At 37.5% G+C, this 11,507-nt stretch overlaps 2 protein-coding genes and 1 non-coding gene across 3 annotated transcripts in view; 2 read left to right on the plus strand and 1 right to left on the minus strand.

Moving 5' to 3' along the window:
• Positions 1 to 1,766, plus strand: part of PRPF38B (pre-mRNA processing factor 38B) — an 8,795-nt gene extending 7,029 nt beyond the window's left edge. The window contains 1 exon segment of the mRNA XM_025052305.1: positions 1 to 1,766. This exon segment is cut by the window's left edge and continues 36 nt beyond it. Within this exon segment, the coding sequence (XP_024908073.1) occupies positions 1 to 610 (610 nt within the window). The 3' untranslated portion in view covers positions 611 to 1,766.
• A 2,808-nt stretch (positions 1,767 to 4,574) lies between these two features.
• LOC112469172 lies at positions 4,575 to 4,685 on the minus strand. The gene has a single exon (XR_003042492.1). It is a non-coding gene; the product is annotated as a U6 spliceosomal RNA (small nuclear RNA).
• Positions 4,686 to 9,443: 4,758 nt separating this feature from the next.
• The window catches only part of FNDC7 (fibronectin type III domain containing 7), a 20,857-nt gene continuing 18,793 nt past the window's right edge, over positions 9,444 to 11,507 (plus strand). Inside the window, exons 1-2 of the mRNA XM_006919582.1 lie at positions 9,444 to 9,506; positions 10,012 to 10,030. Coding sequence (XP_006919644.1) covers positions 9,444 to 9,506; positions 10,012 to 10,030 — 82 coding nt within the window. The remainder of the gene's footprint in view (positions 9,507 to 10,011; positions 10,031 to 11,507) is intronic.

Here is an 11,507-nt window from a genome sequence, read left to right on the forward strand (position 1 = left end):
TAGGAAAGGAGACAGAAGAGACAGGGATCGGGAAAGAGAGAAAGAAAATGAGAGAGGTAGAAGACGAGATCGCGACTACGATAAGGAAAGAGGTGCTGACCGAGAAAAGGAGAGAGAACGATCAAGAGAACGCTCCAAGGAACGGAGAAGTAGGGGTGAGGTAGAAGAAAAGAAGCATAAAGAAGACAAAGATGATCGACGGCATAGGGATGACAAAAAAGAGTCCAAGAAAGAGAAAAAGCACAGTAGAAGTAGAAGCAGAGAAAGGAAACATAGAAGTAGGAGTAGAAGCAGAAATGCAGGGAAACGAAGTAGAAGCAGGAGTAAAGAGAAATCAAGTAAACATAAAAGTGAAAGTAAAGAAAAATCAAATAAAAGAAGTAGAAGTGGCAGTCAAGGAAGAACTGACAGTGTTGAAAAATCAAGAAAACGGGAACATAGCCCCAGCAAAGAAAAATCTAGAAAGCGTAGCAGAAGCAAAGAACGTTCCCACAAACGAGATCACAGTGATAGTAAGGACCAGTCTGATAAACACGATCGTCGCAGGAGCCAAAGTATAGAACCGGAGAGCCAAGAAAAACAGCATAAGGACAAAGACGAGACTGTGTGAAATATTTTTGTGAAAGTGGATCACATTGAATCCTATAAATGTTTGATTAAATCTGCTTCCCCCGTTCCCGAGTTGAGATTGTTGCAGTAGTTATGCACTCTTCAAGCTCCCTGTAGGCTGCATTTTCATTTCCTCTTTTGGTTCCTTTGTAATCCCATTTATTGCATTGATGTTTTCACCCAATTGTTGAGTTTGATACATGATGCACAGATTGTTCTTGCATTTTTTGTTTAATTGTTTTCGAGATGTACAGTCTGTACATATGTCCTGAAAATGTTTTAATTCCTTTGGCATGGTTGCCATGTTGGTTAAATTTGTATAAGGCAATAAACTGCCACTAATTCTATTTTTGTTTTGTAGGTGTGGGATTATGGTTTGTGTATTGAAATTAGCATGGCTGTGCTTTTCGTAATAGAATGCTAAAGACTTTGAGAATGGATCTTGGATGTCTGTGATAGAATTATGTGCTTTCAATGTACATGAAGGCAGCAGTTGTAGGATTAACATTCTTGTCCACTGTATATTGGAAGGCTCTTGTTAATATGTTACACTTAATATTCTCCACAGTTAACTTTAGAAAGAATTTATGAGAAGTTAATTTCTGGTGCAGAGGTTTAAATTAGGCTGTGATTTGATCAAAAGTCCTTTTAGCATTCTACCTCAAAGGGACACTGTTAGTATGCCTAAAATTTATTCACTTAGTTTTCTTTTTTTATTTGAAAAATTACATGACATGTAATCTTTTTTTCTTGAATTTCTCAGATTTTAAAGTACTATATTAAAGGAAAAATTAATGTCTAAAGCCTAGTATTCTTGGAGAACCCTATACTAACATGAAATCGGGGGGCGGGGGGCAGAGTAGAGAAATAGATGCAAGCCTCAAGCTTCCAAAGTGTTTTTATAAATGAAATAACTTAAATTATGAAACAGCTTCATATAGTGTCCTTTTTTTAAAATTCAAAACTTTTTTATTGATAATGAAGATTGCTGTTTGAGTTTTTAAACTTAATCTAGAAGACGTATTAAAAGTAATGCTATGCTGCATTATTTAAGATTATTGGCAAATTATTTGGTAGATTGTTCTTATGACTGTATTCTGATTACAGAGAACGATCATGAGTGTGGAATAAATACTGGATTAAATCCTTACCCTGGGTGTTGGCTTTTCCCCCATGTGTTTTTTTTTTAAGTATTTTTATTGTCTGAAGTAAAATGCTGGTAGAGTCACAGTTTGTGTAGAGGGATCTCTCAGTGCCCAGAAGATAGGTGAATTTTAAGTGCGTAGACCAGACTGGACGTATGTTGATAGTCAGTTATCCTTACTAGAGTTGCTGGCAGTTCCCTTTGTCGGTGGGTGTGGTGTGTCCCTAGACTCTCTGGACTGAGTGATTACTCAGTTTCGCATCAAAGTTACTAATTGGGGTACTTTGCACTTGGATTACATATTAGAATCATTTAAAATTTGGACCTGGAAGGAACTTTTATATGTTAAGTCATCCTTAGAGAAATAGAGGCTAGGAGTGATTTGTTTCATCAATAGGACTAAAAGCGTTCCTGACAGCCTGTGCCATACTGACATTTGTTTAATCTTGCTGTTCATATTGGCCAAGTGACTGGGCACTCAGACGCCACCTTGCAAAAGTGTCAAGTGGAACAAACTAGGATATTTAAAGAACCCTTCCTGTGTGGGCTTAACATTTGTACTTAGCTAATTCCAGAAAAATCTCATTAAATGAAGGAATTCCTCTGTGAAGATGCTATTTTTTTTTTTTTAAGAGTAGAAGATTCAGTCATCTTAAATTGAGATCAAGTGAATTAACGCTAGATGTGGAGATTAGAAAACTATATTCTTGAGTAATGAACACCAGTATATCTTAACTTTGAAAATATTTTTAGCATTCCTAAATTAATGATGTTACTCCTTTGAATATAGTTTTTATCTGAAATGTTAATTCAGCGATGTGTTTTAAGTTAAATGTGGAAAGAATTTATTTCAAAAGGAGGGAAAAGTATCACAAGCTGCATTTGATTTGTGATTTTTAAAAGTTTGCTTTTGAGGAACATTTTGACCACATGTAATACTAGTTAATGCCAAATATGTGAATGATTTAATTTGGGGAGTGGCTTTCTAAAAGACTGGGGAAACAAGTGGCTGTGAAAAACATTCCAGGATTCTTTCTTAAAACGTGAGAAAACTTGAAAGCTTTCTAATAGAGCTTAATATAACTAGCAGCCTCCATCTAGTTTTTGGTCTCAACTTAATGAAATGATTTCACCTTTCCATGTATGAGTACCTTCATTTGTTTCTAAAGTTCAATTTGCAATTAAATGCTATACCTGGGCTAGTATATTCTCAATCTTGAGATTTCAATATACAATTTCCATTTAGTGTTCAATTTCTTAGTTCCTTAGTTCCTCTAAGGCAGTGGTTCTTAACCTTTGAGTTAGAGGCCCCTTTTTAGGAATCAAATGAAAGTTACAAATGTCTAAGGAAAATAAACTCAGATTTGCACATAAATTCAGAAGAACTAAACTACCCTAGGGCTTTTGTGCCGTTTAACTGATTTTTAAAAAGGTGTGATTAGGTGTACAGTAGTTGGGAATGAATAGCAAATTTAAGTTCCTGAGAGTAGCCCAAAGGCAATAGTTAACTGGGTTTGTGTTTTGTCTTTTTACTTAAAAGATGAAATGGAGAAAAAAGTTTAATGGTATTCACTTAATTCCCTTTCCCCCAAAGAGTTTTGTATGAATATAATTAGTTTTTGATTTGAACACAGACGAGGCCCAGACACTGGCAGTTTTTTTCAACTGATTCCAATGTGCAACTTCAGTTAAACACTAAATGACCCAACTGTTGAGCTTTAAATTGGTGGTTCTGGTCCTAATCTGATTCTGTCATCTTGTAAATGCTGAATTCAGCCTTGAATGACTAACCCAATTTTAGGACCTCTTCAGTAGAGCTGATTTTACGGGGAAGGAAACCTGTCTCTGAAATTCTTCCATCATGCCATCTTATGAGATTTCCTAGCACTTAACCAATACTTTTGAAGTGGCATTGTTTCAGTTTAGGATCACTGACTATCAACATTTGTTACTGAAGGAAACAGTATGTATACAATCAACCGAAAAATATTACCATCATAGCTGACTTAAAATTGTTTCTTAGCATCGATAGTCAAAGAATTTCTATTACATAATAATGATCCATAAGGTAATGCACAGGCAAAATGTATTCAGGTTGGGAGTTATCTTTTCGGCCTTTCACAAAAATGAGTTACACTTGTTCAAGTTAAACACCAGCTCCCAAGTGCACGCTTCATTGCCCTGCTGTGTGATACTGGAACTGAGCCCTTAATATTACTCTTGTCTGGTGGCACAATGCTGAACTTGTCAGCAGAGGATGCTTGAGGGATGCTGCAGAAGAAAGATGCTTCTCTTCTTGGTTCTGTTTTCTTCTGCAGTATATAAGGCCATTGGTATGTGGGCCACCCAGTGACACTTCATGGAGGGGATTTCCCGACAAGTCCACTGGTCCCCCCACAAGTCTTGATAGTGCTTCAGCCGGCACCTTCCCAGTAAGTCTCACTGGCACTGCAGTGGGTGGCTTAGTTCTAATGAGTTTTGTTGACATCCCCTCCAGCCCCAGGCTTCAGTACCCCAGCAAACAGTGGGTCACAGCCACGCCCTCTCCGACAGTCTGAATCTCAGTCCTGCAAGGGAACCTCTTCCAAATTTACTTGAGTCCTCTGCCTCAGCCCCAGAGGTAGTGGCTACTCCTCTTCCTATATTCCTATATTCCTAAGAGTTCCCTTTACCCATAGTGATTAATTCCACTACTGGTCATTCTTTTTTTTCGTTCCATATGGATGACCATGTCTTACTTCTCCATTTATTGACTCATTCTTCTTTGACCCAAAGCTCTGTAATGTGAAATCTATTAATACCAACCATCCTTATAAACTCCAGAAACGAGTGCTTTATGAATTTGCAGGTCATCTTTATGCAGGAGCCATACCATACTAATCTTGTCTGTATCGTTTCAATTTTTTAGTACATGTGCTACTTGAGTGAATACTTGTTAGTAATTCTTTATATCAAATTCCTCCTGTTCAAATTACTATATGTTTCCTGTCTCCTCATTGGACCCTGGCTCATACAGTGGATTAAAATACCAATCATAAGGATGCCACTTAATTAGACTGGTTGATAACCCCTGATGTAGTCTGATAAAAAGGGCTCAACCCAAGTAAGTTTGTTGAGAGTTTTACGTAAGTGAACCAGACTGGCTCCTAGAATTTTGACAACTAAGAATTGTCCAGTCCTTAGAAGAATGGACAAAACTTGTATAGTTGTCATATGAGGGTGCCCATGTGAAAGAGATAGTATGATAAATCCCCCAAAGCTGCTTTCCAGTTTTTTTGTTTTGTCTTTGTTTTTTTCACTCTGATCAGTGGTTGTCCTTGCAATCTACCTCTCTGTCTCCTTCTCTCTCCATTTTCCTCTCCCTCCCTCCCTCCCTCCTTCATCTCTCCCCGACCCCAACCTGGGAAAAAAGACATTCTAGATAAAATTGTATTTCCTTGGTAGAAATGGTCAGCCTGAGGGCAGAAAGGGGATGTAGGAGTATGGTGGAAGGATCAAGCACGAGTTAGGATATGGTAGAGGGTGCAGTATGAATGATGGCCACCATAAATCTCATAGTGTCTGGTCTTTTCCTGGACAATTGATCCTACTCCATGTCCTTTCTATATCACTAAACAACTCTGTCATTTCCCCTAAAGTGACTACTTTAAATCTATCAGTTTCTTAAGTCTCCTACTCCACCTCCACACTCTCCCTTCACGTCTAACGACTATCAGGTAAAAAGTCCCTCAACTTGCTGCCTTTTTCCTCCAAACTACAAGGTTGGCTGCAGCCACATCTATCCCGTTTTCTTCCTAACCTCCTTTTCTTTGTATCTTGTTAAATGTTGCAAGTTCTGCCCTAGACTTACACATCTGCCTGTGCCCTGAATCTCATTTGTGTCGTACAGACTCAACTGTTTGTTACCCATTCCTCCCGTCTTCCATAGCAATAGAATTTTGTGACTGTGTGCCTTTTTGTTGTTGTTGTTCTTTCAGCTTGGCATAGCCACGAGACCAACTTCTGACCCATGGGATGTAAGTGGCAGCAGGAACCTTTCTTAAGAGCTTATTGGCATATAGTTTATCTTTTCTCTCTCCCCTTAATTGCGCTGCTTAGAACTTCGATATGATAGCTGGAGCTTTATCTCAGACCAAGAAAAAAGAGGGCCTCACCCTATAGATGGCAGACCAAAAAATTTGAAAGGTGCCTGGATCTCAAGACCAGAATGGCCATGCTGCTCCTAGATGCTTGACCTCCACTGTTCATGCCGGAAAGAAAGTTCTATTGAAGCCATTTTTTATTTTTTCCATTTATTTACCAGGTTTTGTTTAAAAAATGGTTCTCTAGCATCCTTCAAAGGTGATCAATGAGAAATCTTTTGCTAGTTTGTTTCATTGTGAACTTACGCGGTTAACATAGTTGATGTGTTTCTCTCCATCGCAGTTATTATTTTTATTGATACTGGTTCTATCATTTGCTAATGGGAGCCTCTTCACACTGGCTGCTGAGTCCTTTTGACATGACCCCAGTAATCTCTAACAGCTTCCTTGCCTTCTTGTATGACAAGATATTCCACGCTCATACTGTATTTTTCCTTGCTCAGACCTAGAATAATCAACCATTTCTCTAAGGATCCCTGGTTTCTTTCAGTAAGAAACAGTATTCAAAGACCATAATCTGGGTGTTAGGAATGCTGTGCCAGTTATGGATATATTGCCTCTGAGATCCAAACTCATTCTTTTAGACTGCTCCGTGAAAATGAATCTGGGCCCTTTAAATTTTTTCTTTTGCCAGCTGGCGCAGAATCTTTGCCATTGCAGGAGGAAAGGGTTGCTTCCTGGTTCCGGTGTGCCCTCTCAACAGGATCCTGCAGTATGGGTGGCATTGGCCAGCACCAGGCCCCGGCAGCACGGGCACTTTCTCCAGTGCCCAGCTCCTGCACTGTGCAGTTGTCAGCGGGACCCAGTAATCCGCGGCTTTCCCAAGTCCAGATGTCTGGACCTGTGTACCAAGTAACAAAACCTAAACTACTTAGCATTAGTTTAGAGAAGGAGATTGGATGTCAGGAAATACTTTCTAACATAAAATCATTGTACTTCCAGACGACTGTTTCTCCCTCTTCTCTAATCCTCCTAGCTCCTCTAAAGTTCATGTCATCAGATTATACCATCTATTGTCCCGCAGTTGTTCATGTCACCCACAGACCTCGAAAGATACTCCCCTAGTATTTTCATAAACACTTAAAGAATTTTACAGATGGCTCAATGCCTCTTTCCTCATTACTCTTGCCACAGTTCTTAGTGATTCCACTATCCATTAAACAATCTTTCCAATACTCAGGTCTCTAATTTCATGATCTCCTGACCTCCAAAGATTTTTTTTCCTCCACCTGAACTCAGCTGTCAGTTCTCATGGTTACATCCTAGAACAGACCATTACCGATAACTGAAACTTCTCCAGTATCCATTTCAAACATCCTATTCTCTGATCACCAACTCCCATAGAGTTGTTTACTTCCTCTAATATCCTTTCCAACAATTATTTAATTCCACTGGGTTCTCCAGTCTATTGCCCCTATCAACTTTTCATTCTCCATTGCAGTCCCTTGAGCCTCCATTGTAAATATCTAGGAGTGAAATGTTTGGGTCATATAATAGGCGTGTGTTTAACTTTTTTTAGAAATAGCCAAATCGGTTTGTGGTTGTACTATTTAATATTCCCACCAGGTATGAGATTTCCAGTGGCTCTACATCCTTGTCAATTTTTTTCTTCTAATTTTAGACATCTAATAAGTATGTAGTGGTATCTCATTGTGGTTTTAATTTGCATTCTCCTAATGACTAATGATAGTGAGGGTTTTTTCATGTGCTTACTTTCCACGTGTATATCTTCTTTTGTGAAGTGTTTGTTCAAATATTTTGCCTATTTTTTATGGTGTTGTTTTCTTATGAGACTATATACATATACATACATACATATTTTTAAAAATGTTTTAAATTCAAAAATTTTGGATGCAAGTGCTCTATGAAATATGTGATTTGAAAATATTTTCTCCCAGTCTGTGGTTTGTCTTTTCATTCCCTAAATAGTGTAGACGTTCTAGATTTTGAAGAAGTCCAATTTATCAATTTTTAAAATGAAACATTCTTTTAGTGTTGTATTTAAGAAATCTCTTCCTAACCTAAGGTCATAAAGATTTCCTTTTATGTTTTTCTAGAAGTTCTATAGTTTTAGGTGTTACATTTAGGTCTATAATCCATTTTGAATTAATTTTTTATATGGCGTGAGGTATGAATCAAAGTTAATGTTTCTTGCATATGGTCATCTGATTGTTTCAGTATCACTTGTTATAAAAACTATCCTTTCTCCGTTGGATTACCTTTGCACCTTTGTTGCAAATCAGTTGTCTACATAAATGTGGGTCTATATTTGGACTATTCTGTTCCATTGATCTATTTGTCTTGATGCCAGTCCTCATAATTAATGTTGTCTTAATTATTATAGCTTTACAGTAAGTCAGAGAGGGTAAATCAAGTCCTTTTTATCCTATCTTGGTTAGAAGCAGGAGTCAGACTGATGAGTTTTAATCCCAGCTCCACCATTTAATACTTGTGTGATTTCATACGATAGATAATGTTTATTAGTCATTGATATACTTGCTTATTGTTAGAATTAAATATTATAGTGCTTGAATTAAATGCTAATTATTTTTAAGAGCTACATAGACATATGGCTGAGCCATAAAATTTATGCAAATAGGAAGGTGGCTCTGAAAAAAAAGGTACTGGAACCGCAGGGTGGTGCTGGCGATGGATGAACTGATTGTACTCATGAAGGACCTCCCACTATCTTTTTCAGTACAGGGACAAGCTTGTGTCCTTTCACCTTTTTTTTCCAGACATAATTAACATACAACATTGTGTAAGTTTAAGGAGTAAACCCAGTTGGTTTGATACATTTATATATTGCAATATGATTGCTACTGTATCATTAACCATCAATCACATCACATAATTATCATTTTTTTTGTATGAACAGTTAAGATCTACTCTCTTAGCAACTTTGAGGATTATGATACAATGTTGTTAACTATGATCACTATGTTGTGCATTAGGTCTCCAGCATTTACTAATCTACTAGTTGTAAATTTGTACACTTAAACAACATCTCCCTAATTCCCCCACCCCCAAGCCCACTTTCATCTTTGATATTGAAATGCTGCGGCAAATTGTGCCTGACAGCAGGGCTGATCACTTTGTACTGAAACAAGAAGAAGAAGAAGAAGAAATAAAGATGAAAAAGAATAAATAAAACTGGTCAGGATTCTCTAGTTTAAAATAATCATTCCACAGTTTCAACAATTTTCTATACAGCTTTGTGAAATTTTTATTTAGAAACAAAAGTTTTTTTAAAGGAGAACATTCAACATGTTACTTAAAGCCCAAGTTACAGTAGCTTTTTGGCTCACTTGGCGTGGCTTTCAACTCATTTTTTTTTCAGCCTTTGCAATACCTGTCCCTGCCAGTCTCCAAGGGCCCCTAATTACAGGTCAGCTCTGTCCTGAAGGGGAGGAGCTACTTCCCAGGGTCTGTTCCCAGCATCACACAGCCCCACGACCCAGCAACCTACAGTGCTGCCCTTCTGGGGACCAAAAAGGACCCTGATCACTCACTCTCTTGTGTACCATGTGAACACTGTGTCCAACAGGATGGCTGGTGGACCCAAGAAATGTTTGTCTTTGATTGGATTCAGTCTTATCTGTCTTAAAATGGTGAGTTGACCATTCTAACCTACCTGTAACTAATTAGAGAAAAATAAGACACATCGATTATCTTTCTTTTTCTTTACGGGTCTAGGGGGTAGGGAGATAGAAATCAAAATACTTTTGGCTTATACCAAGATTATATATGTTTGTGTGTTTGAAATTTAATGTGATTTACTAGAGAAAGAAAACAAGATTATCATTATATTTTAAGAACAAAGATTTCTGAAAAATCTGTCAACAGCTACTGACTTAGCTCAATAGGCAGATTCAGAGAGAAAAATGAAATAGTAATGTGATCCGCCTCTAGCCTCTAAATTCTATTTAGGATTGCTTTGTAGTAGATTTGAGTGTTGGGAAACGATTTGTGCAAATAAACTGTAAGGATTGAAATATTGCTCATATTATGTATAAAAATGTTATGATAAATTTATTACTACTCTGATTGATGTTTTACACTTCCCAAAATGGCGTTTTTCTTTATGGTTTTAATTTTCTAAACTTTCCTTTTCAGGTTGCTTCAGCAAAAACAGGTAAAATTTTCTGAAATGCAAGTTTTCCCTCCCAATATTTGATTTTAATTTTCATTGTTAACTCTCGTGCTACCCTGAAATATAAAAAGCTATAGCAGGAAATGTATTCACCATTTTCTGAGCAAATAGATGGATCACACTTAAAAGATAAGTCCTTGTAAGATATTCATATTGAGTACAGAGATGTCTAGAGTCATGTAGTCACGGATTTCTCAAATACAGTTAGCCATTAGTAAAGTATTACAATGGTTGTCATTTCAGTCAAAGGAACAAAATCTTAGTCATAAACAGTGAAGAGTCTAATTTATATAACTTTTCTAATTTGTTTTCTGAGGAATTTGAGGAGAAAACTAGACATGTTTTAATAAAAAAGTCTTTTACACTTCCAATATTTCCTCCTTAATATAGACAATGACAACAGTGTTGGAAAAAGGCTTTGTTTTAAAAAGATTTTACCAACTTTTTTTGGGATAAATGACTGACGGCAAAGATAATTTCCCTAGAGGCCTCACCTAGTTCGTGCATTCTAGAAATCTAAGCCCCCAGAATGGAAATTTATATTCAGTGGGATTCAGGTGATCTGGAGGAACTATGTAATATCGATTACATCACCAATAAACTTTCATGGCAATTCAACATAGGAACAATATTATTTTGCCTATGCCACAGAAAAGGAAGTATGAATAAGGCAATTTAAAAGTTTGAGATAGACGTAGGGCTGAGCCATAAAATCCATGCATATAGAATAGGTTTTTAAAAATTATTATTGTATGCTTTATTCTTATTCACTTATTTTATTCTTAAGAAACCTTCAGAATCGACCAGGAAGCTAGGAGAAGGACCGTTTGGTCATATACAAAGCAATTTTCTTAATAAGTGGCCTTTGGGTGGACAAAATCTAGTCTGCTATCTCTTAGAAGCTCCCAAGATACACTGAGCCCTCAAAATGAGTTGCTTTTTAGTCCCTCACTACTTGAGCGAGAGAGTGGGGTAGGCTGAGATCCTGATGATGCTGTCAATTGAGTTGTCCTGGCTTTTTAATGGATGGGTGTGTTTTATTGATATTATGTAGGAGGTTTCCTTTTGGGTGTGTGTATTTGGCTTCAGCTCTCCGGCATCAGCTGTTTATTGGTGTCTAGCCACTGAGGCCATGTGGGCTAGTTTAGACGTTTGAGTCAGTAGAATGCACAGATGCCGAGAATCAAAGGGTTTCACTTTTGACTCTTCAGAATGGTTGACTGCACGTCTGGGTAATAATGTTTTCTCTTTCGCCAATGCACTAAGTGGGCCAAACATAGAACTAAGAAAGAAAGAAGAGCTGCTGCTAATTTATGTAGCCTTACGCTTCCCATCTCTTTACGGAGCACAGAGAACAAGGGTGTTGATCTTCTTTCATTGCTGTTACTGTTCAGATCCCGCCCTAAAAGCAAATGTAAAATAGGCAGTCTACCTCTCCAGCCTGTGCAGAACCCAGAAT

Source organism: Pteropus alecto, unplaced genomic scaffold (assembly GCF_000325575.1).
Source record: "Pteropus alecto unplaced genomic scaffold, ASM32557v1 scaffold106, whole genome shotgun sequence".
NCBI lineage: Eukaryota > Metazoa > Chordata > Mammalia > Chiroptera > Pteropodidae > Pteropus > Pteropus alecto.